At 34.6% G+C, this 16,307-nt stretch overlaps 1 protein-coding gene across 5 annotated transcripts in view; it reads right to left on the reverse strand.

Annotated features, from left to right (window-relative positions):
- The window catches only part of nol4lb (nucleolar protein 4-like b), a 136,003-nt gene that overhangs the window by 81,801 nt on the left and 37,895 nt on the right, over nt 1-16,307 (reverse strand). For all 5 annotated transcript variants that reach the window (XM_051095851.1, XM_051095852.1, XM_051095853.1 and 2 more), the window contains one exon: nt 13,945-14,054. In XM_051095851.1, the coding sequence (XP_050951808.1) occupies nt 13,945-14,054 (110 nt within the window). The remainder of the gene's footprint in view (nt 1-13,944; nt 14,055-16,307) is intronic.

The following is a 16,307-nucleotide window of genomic DNA, read 5'->3' on the forward strand; positions in this document are numbered from 1 at the left end:
ATCTTAAAGCTGAATAAATAAGCTTTTCCATTGATGTATGATTTGCTAGTATAGGACAATATTTGGTTATACATTGAAAATCCTACTTGAAGGTGCAAAAAAAAAATAAATAAATAAATAAATATTGAGAAAAATCGCCTTTAAAGTTGTCCAAACGAAGCACCTAGCAATGCATATAACTTATCAAAAATTAAGTTTTGATATATTTACAGTAGGAATTGTGTTCACATAATATAGTGATATATAGTGATACTTCCTTTATGTTGTTTCTGCATTGATTTGAAGATTGAATGTGAAATTATTGCAATATAAAAGTATAATTAAAAATTATAATGTTAGGTGAGATTAATCGCGATTAATTTCAGAAAGAAATGTGTGATTAATTAGTTAATTTTTTTTATCAATTGACACCACTAATATGTATATATATTAATAGACACACGTATATATTTAAGACATACACGCATGTATATAATTAAGATTAAGCCATTAATCGATTTAACAGCGCTATTATAAATATATATTTTAAACAAAAATACTACACAAAAAAGATTTTAAGTAAACTTTAAACTTTAATTTTAACTACACAACACTCATTAATTCAGTGTTTTTATACTTAACTAAAACCAACAGTATCAAGAGTATTTTTGGTTAACTGAGTTGAAATAAAGTAAAATATAAATATCAGATGAAAAATGTCATTTTAAATGTTGCCTTGGCAATTAAAATACTAAAAGCTAAAGTACTAAAACTGAAATAAAATAAATTAAAGCTAAATAGAAATTATATATAAAAAAAACTATCAAGGCAAGAGCACATAAAATGATTAAATTAAAACTGAAATAAAAAATGAAAACAAAACATTAAAAAACTAATTCAAAATATAAATGCTATAATACTATACTAAAATAACACTGCACTCATTTAAGAAGTCTCACAAACTGTAAATAGCTACAACATAACATGATTTCAATTTATAATCAAGAATAATGACTTCAGTTCAGTGAGTGAGTCAGATGTTAATTTGGTAACCGCTCAGACTGATTCACTGAGTGATTAAGCGGTTTAAGACTGATGAGTTCGTCTGTGATTCATCTTTGATTCGCTTTGACCAATTTATTAAAAAAGACCAGCTCATAAGAGTCATTCGTCCTCAAACTGGACTACGCTGGTCACATCATATATTTTTTGCTACACGCACACTGCTCAAACACTGCAATTTTTTTATGGTGGTATTTTTCAGTATAGAGAAATTGCATTCCCATCACATTTAATTCAGACTGCAAGACTCAAAGCATCATTTCTAGAGCTGTAGATGCAGCAGTGCAGGAAACACTGTCAGAGTAAAGGTGCAACCACATTGGTGAAATCTCAGTAAAATTTTGCTGACAAAAAAAGTACATTGTCTATTGTCAATAGTGTAGCAATGCATGAAGCACAGCTCACACTACCATGTAGATTTCTGTTGGTCAGCGCAAACTTGTGTGACCAACTTGAATTTGTTGTAAAATCTACGAAGGGAAATTTTTACCAATCGAAATTACCAGATTTCGAACGTTAAATTTGGCCAAGCATAAATAAGTGTTACCTGATCCATCTACATCAGTGGTATAATGCAGAAGTCAATCAGCCAAATTTGAAAGCTTTTTTTTTTTTCAGCAAGGAAGTCACCCTAAGGTCTACTTTCATACTTTAGCTAAGTAACGGTAAAGCACAGGCAGCTCTGCAGGGAGGCCTGACGTTCTGCTGGATGAGTCTTACACACAGTGAAGCACCAGAAAAGTGCAGAACAGCAGAGAGGACACTGGGGAGCCTGGATGTCACATCCTAGATTCCGCCCCTCAGGTCTAAGCACACGTTGCCCAAGAGGAAACGAGCCGTGAAAAGACAGGAAATTACACGGCGGGGGACCCATCATCAGGAGGGCATCTCATTGGTTAGCATGATGCTCACATGGGCTGTAAAAGAACAACAATAACATTGCAAACAAAAACGTACTGCGTTTGGGCACTTGGATGTAATGACAATAGATTGCTCAGTGGCACAGATGCACAGAGACGCTCAGAAATAATTAAGCTCAAACCAGCTGCGGCTACTTGGGCTATCGTATTGCTAAGACAAACAGCCTGGAGAAAATATGAAGAAACTTTTAATTTGATACGTAACATCATCTGCAACCCATTTTATTCCTGTAATATGGCATATTTCTATAATAAGATATTCCAAAAGAACAAAAAATTAGGACAGGACATGATTTGTACATCAAAAAAATTGTCCAAACTGAAAAATGTAAACAAGTGTTGCCTTGGCAAATAAAATACTAAAAGCTAAAGTAGGCTACTGAAACGGAAATTAAATACATTAAATGTAAATATAGAAATGTTTTAAAAAACAAAAGCACATAAAATTATTTAATCAAAACTAAAACATTAAAACAAAACAAAAAATTCAAAATATAAATGGTATAAAAGTATATGTATATGTATATACAGTGGGTACAGAAAGTATTCAGACCCCCTTAAATTTTTCACTCTGTTGTATTGCAGCCATTTGCTAAAATCATTTAAGTTCATTTTTTTTCCTCATTAATGTACACACAGCACCCCATATTGACAGAAAAACACAGAATTGTTGACATTTTTGCAGATTTATTAAAAAAGAAAAACTGAAATATCACATGGTACTAAGTATTCAGACCCTTTGCTGTGACACTCATATATTTAACTCAGGTGCTGTCCATTTCTTCTGATCATCCTTGAGATGGTTCTACACCTTCATTTGAGTCCAGCTGTGTTTGATTATACTGACTGGACTTGATTAGGAAAGCCACACACCTGTCTATATAAGACCTTACAGTTCACAGTGCTTGTCAGAGCAAATGAGAATCATGAGGTCAAAGGAACTGCCTGAAGAGCTCAGAGACAGAATTGTGGCAAGGCACAGATCTGGTCAAGGTTACAAAAACATTTCTGCTGCACTTAAGGTTCCTAAGAGCACAGTGGCCTCCATAATCCTTAAATGGAAGACGTTTGGGACGACCAGAACCCTTCCTAGAGCTATCGGGGGAGAAGAGCCTTGGTGAGAGAGGTAAAGAAGAACCCAAAGATCACTGTGGCTGAGCTCCAGAGATGCAGTCGGGAGATGGGAGAAAGTTGTAGAAAGTCAACCATCACTGCAGCCCTCCACCAGTCGGGGCTTTATGGCAGAGTGGCCCGACGGAAGCCTCTCCTCAGTGCAAGACACATGAAAGCCTGCATGGAGTTTGCTAAAAAAACACCTGAAGGACTCCAAGATGGTGAGAAATAAGATTCTCTGGTCTGATGAGACCAAGATAGAACTTTTTGGCCTTAATTCTAAGCGGTATGTGTGGAGAAAACCAGGCACTGCTCATCACCTGTCCAATACAGTCCCAACAGGGAAGCATGGTGGTGGCAGCATCATGCTGTGGGGGTGTTTTTCAGCTGCAGGGACAGGACGACTGGTTGCAATCGAGGGAAAGATGAATGCGGCCAAGTACAGGGATATTCTGGACAAAAACCTTCTCCAGAGTGCTCAGGACCTCAGACTGGGCCGAAGGTTTACCTTCCAACAAGACAATGTCAACAATTCTGTGTTTTTCTGTCAATATGGGATGCTGTGTGTACATTAATGAGGAAAAAAAATGAACTTAAATGATTTTAGCAAATGGCTGCAATATAACAAAGAGTGAAAAATTTAAGGGGGTCTGAATACTTTTCGTACCCACTGTATATATGTGTGTGTGTGTATAAATATATATATATATATATATATATACACACACACACATATACACACACACACTACCTGTCAAAAGTTTTTGAACAGTAAGTTTTTTTTGTTTTTTTAAAAAAGGCTCTTCTGCTCACCAAGCCTGCATTTATTTGATCCAAAGTACAGCAATAACGTTAATTTTAAAATATTTGTACTATTTAAAATAACTGTTTTCTATTTAAATATATTTTGAAATGTAATTTATGTAATTTAAATTAATTTTTAGCATCATTACTTCAGTCATGTGATCCTTCAGAAATCATTCTGATATGCTGATTCGCTGCTCAAAAAACATTTCTTTTTATTATTATGTTGAAAACAGCAGAGTAGAATTTTTCTGAAATCGAAATTTTCTGTAACATTATAAATATCTATCATCACTTTTGATCAATTTTTTTAAACAATTAGACACTTAAGACTGGAGTACTAATGCTGAAACTTTAGCTTTGAAATCACTGGAATAAATTACATTTTAAAATATATTCGAACAGAAAGCAGTTATTTTAAATAGTAAAATATTTACAATTTTACTGCTTTTACTGTATTTTGGGTCAAATAAATGCAGGCTTGGGGAGCAGAAGAGACTTTTTAATGTTATTAAAAAACATTAAAAATCTTACTGTTTAAAAACTTTTGACTAGTAGTGTGCAGTACTGAAATAGGACTGCATTCATTTAAAAACAACCTCAAACCTCAAATAGCTCCAACAAGACATTATTTTTAAAACATTTTATTCTGGATGACATATTTCTGGATATTCAGGATATTCCAAAAGAACACGGAAAATTGGACAGGACATGATTTGTCCATCAAGAATTGATTGGAAAGTGAAAAACTGTCACTATGTATATACAATGTTAAAAAGTTTGGGGTAAATAAATTTTTTTTTAAAGTTTTTGAGTCCTTTAAGCTCACTAAAGGCTGCATTTATCTGATGAATAACAGTAAAAACAGTAATTATTGCAATATAGTGTAGTAAATATTATTACAATTTAAAATATTATACACACGATCCTTCAGAAATCATTCTAATGGTGCTCAAGAAACATTTCTTATTATTATCAATGTTTAATACAGTTTTTGATGCTTAACATTTTTGTGGAAAACCATGATTAATTTTTATAGAAAGTTCAAAAGCATTCATAGCATTTATTTGAAAAAAAAATCTTTTGTAACATTATACATGTATTTACTGTCACTTTGGTCAATTTAATGCATCCTTTCTAAACCAAAAGTATTAATTAAAAAAAAAAAAAAAAAAAAAAAATACTGAAAAGGTGGTTTACCAATTCCAAAGACAAACATTTGCTTATTAGGAAAGTAAATAGTGTCAATTTTAATTTCATGTTGACTTTAAGATACGGCACGTCCCATCTGCGGTGAAGCTAGAACAAGTGGCTGTACAGACCCGTGGGACACTGAAACAGTGGCGCTGAAAAAGAGACGCATCTCAAGGCTCCAGATGGGAATTTTGATGCGTCTTGTAATGGCTGGAGAAGAGCAGAGGATGGTACAGACCCTCTCAGAGAATGAAGGAGCAAAGAGACAGTCACAGGAATACCACAGGGACAATACAAAGAACAATAGATTCAGAGAACCAGGGCTGAGAAAGGACAGAAGGGGAGAGAGACAGCGGAAGGGAGCAGGAAAAAAAGGGATGGGAGAGGATGAGTTCGACTATTTAAATGGCTAGTGCACATGGGGGAGGGAGAGAAGGAGCGAGGGAGATCCTCGCAGCCCGAACAGCTTGGCTTTAGGGAGGGATTATGGCTCATGGAGCTTCCCTTCTGCTGGACAGGCTGACGTGGGGGTCAGAAAAAGTGATTTTATTTTGGTAGGCTTTATCCTTGTGAAGCTCTGGCAGAAGGCAGAGGATGATAAAGGCAGTTTTAAAGCCTTTAACCCTTCATCAACCCTCTCTGCTTTTAATTTGCATAGCCATTAAACTTAAATAACAGAAAGAGACATGATAAGCCACGTGAAATGTGCGTGTGTATATAGGGAAAAAAAATGGGGTAGTGTGTCATTGCTAAAAATGGAGTGATGTGGAAAAAGACGCAGAGAGTCACAGGACGAGGATTAGAAAATGTTAAAAAGATGGAGGAATAAATGTGAATTTTGGCATTTGACTCAGTGTCACATTTCTTCGGTTCTTAAACGCCCACATCAGTCTACAAAACCACCTGCCGGAGGCACAGAAGAGCAGCAGAGACAGAAACAACTCCGCAATAACTGCTGAGCTGTCTATTAATTGCACAAAACATAATTCACACACACTTTTGTTTTTTGCAATATTTTTTCTGTCTCTGTGAACAATAGGGGGCGAATGTTTATTAAAAAAATAAATACCTTTTATGTTATCTTGACTTTAATGCTGACTGGAAGCTAATAAGTGTCATCTGCAGTGGGGCAAGAACAAATGGCTGTACAAACCCAACAGGGACATCAAAACACAAGCTACGAAAGCAAACGCAGCAATCTCTGAAACGTATTTATCTTAATGATACAAAAAGCACTTTGTAAGATTTGTAAGCAAATATGCTGTTCTCTGATTTCAGGCCTTCATGCAACATACAGTAAGGACAGCCTGCAAAACCAGCTTTGCAAGATCTGGATAAAACCCACAACAAATTGTTTCAAGTCACGTACTGGACACATTTAAAAATCTATCGCTATCAAATAAAAATAGTCTAACTCTTTAACTGTCACCCCCATTTTTAAACGTAGATGTGATGTGAAAGTGCACTATCCAAACTTAAATTGTTATAATTCATGAACAAATACATTTTCTAATATGATTTTGAGGTACCACTTTCATGGTAATGCAATATCAGATTTTAAAAAGGGTTTCAAAGGATGAATTTTGAACATTTAAGCTTTTAATAGACATATAATTTATGATAATTTCTAAAACATGATAGGGAAAAGGCAACAGAAAAAGACTCCTGTTATAATGTCGATTTTTGAGGTGCAGTGACCGTTAAAAGGTTAATTATTTAATAATATCCTGCTACAACAGCACATATTGTATAAGCACATAATATAAAAAACCTATGTATATACCATATACTGTATAAACGTAAGTTTATCATCATTCAGCAAAAGTCATGTGAAAAATACTGACTTATTTATCCATATATTTATAATTAATAAAATGTTGTTTGGAAAAATCCTTACCCTTTCAAAAAAAAAAAAAAAAAAAAAAAAAAAAAACTTTAATATCTGGACTATACACTTAACATACTTCAATCATGCATTTCTTCACATAAGCTGCCTAAATATGACTCGTCATACTATATCATCAATTCATAACTCTATAATTCATATTTTTATATATCTACAATAATGTCATGATCTTTAAACAAGTTCAAACAGAGATTAAGGGCCACACTGATTAATCAAACCACTCCAAACCTCAACACATAGGTCTCATACACACCTACACGTTGTTGATTTTAATGCTATTTGCATGTAAATTTATTTTTTCTTTCTTTATACAGATCTTACATGCATTAGCAAGCAGAGGACCTTAAATAAACCCAAGTGCAGTCCTGCACATATTTCTGCTGTGTTTATACTCAAGCTGCTAAGGAAAAAGCACAAACTAAACAAGCAAAAAAGTAATAACACGTTGCTGTCAGCATGCATGTATTATCAATAATACATCAAGCGTGTAAAGCGCATATTTATCAACATATGACAACCACGACTGGAATACTTCAGAAAGAAATGCTGACTGATGATAACAACCTAAATGGACGCTATCCTGTTGCCAAGGTTTCGCAAATGCGACGCACTAAATAGCCTAACGTTACGTTAAAATAACACGACTTCGTTCCGTCAGGAATACACTGTTCAACTTGACCGGCAAACGCGTCGCGTGTTTGTACAGGTTAAACGCCACGGTAAACAACGGCAATGTCGTTTTAACTGTTCAACTTTAAATGTAGCTGCACATAACTCCTAACTGGAAAATAAATAAACATAACAACCTTCTCATACGCTCTTTGCAGCACTACCGTTACTCAAAAGACGCCGTTTTCTCCTGAGGGGAAATTTATAATAACCTTCTATTTGATATAATGAATTCATGCCAGCTTAATTGAATCCTTACCTTCACTGGTGGACGCAATTTGTTTATAATATTCTTCTAAGGTCCCCCCTGGTTGCAGAGCCCCTCTCCTCTCCACTCTCTATCCGTTTAATATTGCAACAATATTGCTGCGGTCGCTAGAGCCTTTCGTGCGACTCTCTCCAGCAACCAGCCCTGAAGATGGAGGCGGGGCCGCGCACGCTGACGTCACGCCCCTGCTATAAGTACTGTACAGTGAGGTACAGAATCGCCAAAACCACTTTAGAGCAGTTCACATCCCCTCCCCTCTCTTTCTGCCTCCATCTTCCCCCTACTGTAAATGCAACATTTGTTCTACAAATCCATATTCGTGTAATGTTTGCTAAAGCATGCAATCATGTTTTTAGTTTAATAAAAGTCGTCAAATAATTGTAGATTAATTCCATATGCCCGTCTCAGCATACTGAAGGCCTATGATAAAACATCAGCTAGGAATCAGCCTAGTTTTTTCTATTCCAGTACATCAATACAGTAAACTCTCCATCCTGATACTGTCTCAATTACGCAGGAAACATCTAAGTGCATGAACATACACATACACACACTTTGATTTATGAGTCACTAATGGAGCCCTCAGGAGAAGCACATACATTCAAAGGAATTGGAAAATACAATTCTGGCTCATAATGCAAACGCCACATACAAGCAAAACTCCATGTTACATGTATATATATAGACTGACTTTAGGAAATAGATTAATAACAGCAATGCAAGACGACAATGTTTTTTAGGACAGTTTACAAACTGTGTGAACTGTGTGATTGTGAGATGAGGTACAGTCTTTATAAGACATGAATGCATGCTTAATAATCATTTCCATTAGGTAGCAATATGAAATCAAAAAAAGAACAAAATAGAATAAAATAATCTGTAAATGTAACAAATATCCTTAAGGCTTTTGGATCTGGAATAAACCACCAAAAGATTACAAAGCAACTTTGTGCAGCTAGTTGGGTTGTTAGTTAGCAGAATGAATTGTTTGGTAAATCTGCCACCTACAGACAAAATGGCACAATACAGCTTTTATAACAACAAGGACACATTCACTCACACTGCTAGACTTGGCACCTCTGCCATATTAAATTCAGTAGTGACACTCTTAATTTTAACACTTACTATCCATTTAAAGGATTAGTTCACTTCCAGAACAAAAATTTACAGATGATGTACTCACCCTGTTGTCATCTAAGATGTTCATGCCTTTTTTATTCAGTCGTAAAGAAATTATGTTTTTTGAGGAAAACATTTTAGGAATTATCTCCATGTAGTGGACTTCAATGGTGCCTGTGAGTTTGAACGTCCAAAATGCAGTTTCAGTGCAGCTTTAAAGGGCTTTAAATGTTCCCAGACGAGGAATAAGGGTTTTATCTACTGAAACGAATTGGTCATTTTCTAAAAAAAAAATGAAAATGTATATACTTTTTAACCTCAAATGCTTGTCTTCTCCAGCTCTGCCATGCAGATGCGTACTCTGTGGGTCAATGCAGTTATGTCGAAAAACTCCCATCTCATTTTTTCCTCCAACTTTAAAATCATCCTACACCCTCTTTAAAAAACATAATTTCTTTACGACTGAAAAAGAAAGGCATGAACATCTTGGATGACAACGGGGTGAATACATTATCTGTAAATGTTTGTTCTGGAAGTGAACTTCTCCTTTAATGCCAGTACGAATATACAGCAGATGGAATAAAATCTAGCACCTATTTTCTATGTGACTACAGCAGGCCTAATTTGCTAGAATATTTGAGAATCTCACACCTTTCCCCAGAGAGAGAGAAAAAGAGAGAGGGAGGGAGGAAGAGCTAAAGGAGGAGAGAGAATGAAATGAGTTTCCTGAAGAGGAGATACAGCAAATGGCGAAAAAAAAGGCCATAAACGATAATGAACATTCCCCCTCTCCTTAATCTCCTCCATCCCCCCCTCTGAGAGCCGGGAGTCTGCAGCCTGCAGGAAGGATGCTGCTAATTTCCTTCTTTATTGAATTGAGCTGGACACACGCGTCCTGCAGGGCCGACCAGCCTCCTCGCCACATCCTCTGCTCCTCTCCTCTCACTCCGATGCTCATCCGAGGCCCTCTTTGTTAATTATTCTGCCTATTTGTGCACTTCTCTGCTTTCTCTCTTTTCTTTTACCATTTCTGTATCTCAGCATTTAGTCTCCATTTCTTACTCTGCCTTTCTTCATCTGCCTTTGGTACTTTCTGCAAATAGGGTACAAAATAGGAGTTTTAACAATGAAAGGTGGAAATTAACCCTTGTGGTCAGCTTCAAATGTTAGGAAATGTTTCATTTTACACTACTAATTATTGGAATTAAGGTTTTTTTAAAGAAATGAATATGTTTATACAGCAAACACACATTAAATTGATTAAAAAGAGAAAGATTTCCATTTTAAATAAATGCTTCTCTTTTGAAAAACATGTATCACGGTTTAATATTATGGAAAGTTATATTTAATATCACTGAAATATTAAGCAGCACAACTGTTTTCAACTTTGATAATAATAATAAATGTTTCTTGAGCAGCAAATCAGCATATTATAATGATTTCTGAAGGATCATGTGACACTGAAGACTGATGTAATGATGCTGAAAATTCAGCATTGCATCACAGGAATAAATTACATTTTCAAATATACTAAAATAGAAAACAGTTATTTTACATTGTAGAAACAATTTTATTGTATTTACTGTAATTTTGATCAAATAAACACAGCCTTGGTGAGCAGAAGAGACTTTCCTTTGGAAAGATTAAAAAAATCTTACCAACCACAAACTTTTGATGTACATTCTTTTCGAATGACGTTTAAAATTTTTACAGTTAATATTGTTATTTATATATTTTCATTCTAAAAATGCGTAAATGTTATTTGAAAATGAAATAAAAAAATGAAATAAAAATCAAATGCAAATTTTGCCTAAATTAAGCTGTAACTTGGTAGAGGCCAGTTAGTTTGGGACTAAATACTTTGTAGTTATTGTAGTTGTCACATGTAGTTATTTATAAAATTACACTACCAGTCAAAAGTTTTTGAACAGTAAGATTTTTAATGTTTTTTTTTTAAGTCTCTTCCACTCACCAAGCCTGCATTTATTAAATAAATACACATTTTTACTATTTAAAATAACTGGTTTCTATCTGAAAATATTTAAAAATAATTTATTTCTGTGATTTTAAAGCTGAATTTTTAGCATCATTACTCCAGTCACATGATCAATATTCTGAATTGCTCCTCAAAAAAACATGTTTTTTTTAATATTATTATTATGTTGAAAACAGCCGATTAAAATTAAAAAATGCACTCAACTGTTTAAATATTGATGATGATGATAATAATAATAATGAATGTTTTTTAAAAAGCAAATCAGTATATTTGAATGATTTTTGAAGGATTATGTTAAAGTAATGATTCTGAAAATGTTGCTTTGACCACATGAATAAACTACATTTTAAAATATATTCAAGAAGAAAGCAGTTATTTTAAATAGTAAAAATATTTCACAATATTACTGTTTTTGCTGTATTTCGGATCAAATAAATGCAGGCTTGGTGAGCAGAAAAGAATTAAAAAAAAAACATTAAAAACTTTTGACTGGTAGCATATATTTCGCATAAATTCAAGATTTAATTTTTTTATAAAACTAAATCATGACAAAATTACATAGGTTTTAATTATTGGACACAGTTAAGAAGGCCAACCTTTGAGGTGGGACAGGCCCAAATCTCCTGTTTAAATGACAAGATACCATTTAAAGCTAGTTTCATTGCTGTCTACGGTAATGTTATGTTATAAAATCTAATATCTAATAGTTACCAAAAACATTGCATATGTAGCTATAATGCTTAAAAAAGGTAATATGATACAGAACTGTACAATATTTTTATTGATAGTGGCTCTTGCACTTCTATCTCATCTGCCTGCTTCTCCTGTCAAGCCCCACCCAAAGAGACCAAAACTGCGGTAGGACATTTCACACCCACTTCCTGTCTGCTCCCTACAATTTTCTCAAAGCGAATCCTTTCACACAAAGAGTGAATACAGTGATGCATGAAAACAAGATATGGATTCAAAACATAGATTCCTGAGCATCATAAGCTTTTATATTAGGATATTTCATATAAGAGACTCCTGAAAGAATTTCACAGTATAGAAAGCAAACAACAGCAGCGCACAGGCAGATACTATAATAATGAAATCGCACTGCGGCATGTCATGTCTTGCATTTGGAATCAGAATTACAGGATAATGGAACCACAATTTGCAGTTTAAAGAGATATTTATGTGTACTGAAATCCAGCAATCGAAAAATCCAGTATAAACTCTGGTCCTGACTGGTTTCTGGGTCATTCTATAATTACATCTCATGTCCATGAAGTATATTTTAAATATATTTTCATCAATATAAAGCCCCAATGCTTAATTTTCTAGTACGCAATTATATTTTTCCCAATCACGCTATTATATTTTGAAAAAGCCATATCTTTTTGTTCAAAAATGATGTTCATATTACATACAAGCCTGGTATTCAGCTGTCTGATTTTGTAAAGTTGCTCATTCTACTCTGCATTTAAGCATGAAAATTACCTCAAATATAAATGACATATTTCATAGTTTTAAATTCAGCAGTTAGATTAGGTTATCAAAACCTGTTGGTGTGTGCTTCAAAAATAAGTGTTTATTGTGATATAATTTGTTTTACTGGTGTCAGAAAAACCATTGTCAACTAAATTACCCACTAGAACCCCCCCATCCCCCCCCAACAAAAGGAATGGTTTGTCCTATTCTCGCATAATTTGCACAGTATGATGATATTTCCTCTGAAACACTAGAAATTATGTTCTCTCTCTTTCCCCTAATATTGGGTAAACTAGCAAACCTGTGTTAAGAGTGGATTAATTGACCGTCAACAGTGTTACACAAGTATTATTGCTGCAAATTTTAACAAGACAATTTAACTAAAAATGTTTTGTTTATGAAAATGTGTTTCTAAACATACCATATGCTCAGTATTTCTAGGCTTCCATGTTGACTATACACCCAAAAAACTAAAAACGTCAACTAAGTTACCCGTCAACTGTGTTACCAAGTAAAGATAACACGGTGGACAGTAGCAAACATAGATGGTATTTTATGCACATATTTCTACAGATCACCTTTATGTAGCATTTTATACAATATAGATTTTCAAAGCAGCTATGTAAGGTCATGTTTGGGTTTTTGGGAAACAGAAAAACTTTTTTCTTCACACCGTCAAATTCTAAATGCACCCCTAATTATAGAATGACCCTTACAGTGGTTATTGCTGTATAGGTTAGTTGCCAGACTAGTTGAGGGAACAGCATAGCCATGTTCAGTGGAGCTGAACTATGTATAGTTCAACAGTAGAATAACTATAGTATAGTTATTCTACTGTTCTCATAGAATTAAAGTGATTTTTAAACGTTACCTTTATAGTTAATGTCCTTGAATGGGCCTTTAGACTAACAATGACGATTGCAGGCAAGTGTCTACGGAGCAAACAATAAATTGAACACATTTCAGTATGTGTACAAACTGCGATGTACTGTACGTGACTGTAAGAACGCTTCACCTTTCTTCGTTATATTGACACTTCACCAGTTTCCTCACACCTCAGCTAATTAGCCAGCTGCTCCGAACACTTGTTAATTAGAACTGAACTAACCGCCGCTCCTGCTAAATACTACAACGCACAAACTCACATCCACCCACCCCGCCCACAGGTGGCCTATGTGCCAATGTTCATGTTACTGTGTATCATAAGCAGTACATTCTGACAGAGTTATAAATACCTAGCTCAGGGCTAAAAAATAGTGAACACTGACATTACCTTCTAATAAAAATAAATAAGTACAAACTGAAGTAAAACACCTGCTGTCAGTAACGCCCACAATGATATCTGTGCCATCTGGATGGAATGAAACGAGACTCGGCTGTTTACACGCTGAATGTATGTCGTTCAATAAACATGTAGCGACATTAGAGAAGACTGTTGTACCTGCTCGTTGTTGTTCATGCACTGTAGTTTCTTCTGTTTCAAGTAGGTTGTCGTGAGGGGCATGTTGTAGTCTATGAGCTCGGGAGCCAGAGAAGTTGGTTGGTTATTCTCTGAGAAAGCATGAGAGATTGATAACAGTTAGGCCATACAAGTACAATTATCACAACAGGAAAACTAAACAATTATGCTGTTACACCGGCGATTCATATAACGAGTGTGAGAGAACGGTAAATGTGAATCCTGGACCACATAACCAGTCGTAAGTGTAAATTTCTCGAAATTGAGATTTATACGCCATCTGAAGGCAGAATAAATAAGCTTTCCACTGATGTATGGTTTGTTATGATAGGACAATATTTGGCTGAGATACAACTATTTGAAAATCTAGAATCTGATGGTGCAAAAAAATCTAAAGATTGAGAAAATCACCTTAAATGTTGTCCAAATAAAGTTCTGAACAATGCATATTATTAATCAAAAATTAAGTTTTGATATATTTACATTGGGAAATTTACAAAATACCTTCATGGAACATGATCTTTACTTAATATCCTAATGATTTTTGGCATAAAAGAAAAATCGATAAATTTGACCCATTCAGTGTATTTTGGGGTATTGCTACAAATATACCCGTGCAACATAAGACTGGTTTTGTGGTCCAGGGTCACAAATGTTATTTCTCTACACTGTCACTAGAGGGCAGTATCTGCCCCAGTGTTTTCATCAGGCGCACTTCTGCCTCAGATTAACAATGCCAAACAAAGGCCTAATTATAAAAAATCCATATGCAAATTACATTAATATGCATAGAAAAATGTGTAGAAATTTAAATCCATTCTCCGCCCACAGCTGTTATATTTGCATCCAAAGCCACTGTAATGATGTCCTGTGAAAAACCACTGTGCATATTTGTGTGAAGATCACGATGATAATGCTTCTGACGTTGACAGTAATTATGCCTGATTTGTTTAGTGTCTGTGTGTGTAGCTGTGTTTATGCAAGAGATAGTTCGCCCAGAAATGAAAATTCTGTCATTAATTACTCACACTCACGTCGTTCCAAACCCTTAAGACCTTCGTTCATCTTCAGAACGCAAATTAAGATATTTTTGATGAAATCTGGGAGCTTTCTGACCCTGAATACACAGAAAGGTATTAAGGACATCATTAATATAGAGAAGAATTTGTTGAATTCGTCGTTATTTTTGTTTTCTTTGTGCACAAAAAAATTCTAGTAGCTTCATAACATTAAGGTTGAACCACTGATGTCACATGGACTATTTTAAAAATGTCCTTACTACTTTTCTGAGCTTTGAACATGTCAGCAGTGTTGCTGTCTATGCAGGGTCAGAAAGCTTTCAGATTTCATCAAATATATCTTAATTTGTTTTTCAAAGATGCACAAAAGTCTTACTGGTTTGCAGTGACATGAGGGTGAGTAATCAATAACATAATTTTCATTTTTGAGTGAACTATCCCTTTAAGGGCACTTACACATACTCCTGAGTTTCCTGAAGAAGGTCTATAACATAAGGATTTCCCAACAATCTCCCTTAGAATTTGTAAACATGGAAGCATTTCAGTCATATAACAGCCTTCTCATTTATGGATTTTATCAGCTTTGAGTTAAAAGAGCCATGAAGCAAGCCATTACCTGCTGATAATCTCACGCACACATACACACAGAGTAATGGATGAGCTGTGTGCTGTGTATTGATCACCCTCATTTTCTCATTTCACATGGATTTACCACAACAAACTAAAAAAAAAAAATATTCAGGAACTAGATAAACACTGCTAAAACCATTACTGAAGCTAATATTTAGCACAACCCTTTAGGAAAAAAACTAAAGCATACTTTTAAAAAGAGTTCTTACTATGGAGATAATATAATTTAAATTTAAAAGAATATAATCAAGTGTGAACAATGTAATGTTTTCAAACACTTAACAGCATGTTATTTATAATTAAATGAAAATGTATTGTAGTTTAAATTTATATCAAAGGCAGTTAGGCAAACGTTAGAGTGAATTTTGACCAACTTTAAAGGGTTGCTTCACCCAGAACTGAAAATTCTGTCATCAAATACTCATCCTCATCCTCATCCTCTGAACACAAATTAAGATATTTTTGGTGAAATACAAGAGCTTTCTGACCCTGCATAGACAGCAACACAACTACATGGCCCTTTCTGGGGCCTTTATTAAATTAGTCATGGTTTTCTCGTGAACGTGCGTCAAAAACTGACACAGAAGAGAAGAAATTGTTGAACAAAGTCGTTATTTTTGTTTTCTTCGCACACAAAATGTCTCATAGCTTCATAAAATTATGAGCCACTGATGTCACATGGACTATTTTAACGAT

Source organism: Labeo rohita, chromosome 23 (genome assembly GCF_022985175.1).
Source record: "Labeo rohita strain BAU-BD-2019 chromosome 23, IGBB_LRoh.1.0, whole genome shotgun sequence".
Lineage (NCBI taxonomy): Eukaryota > Metazoa > Chordata > Actinopteri > Cypriniformes > Cyprinidae > Labeo > Labeo rohita.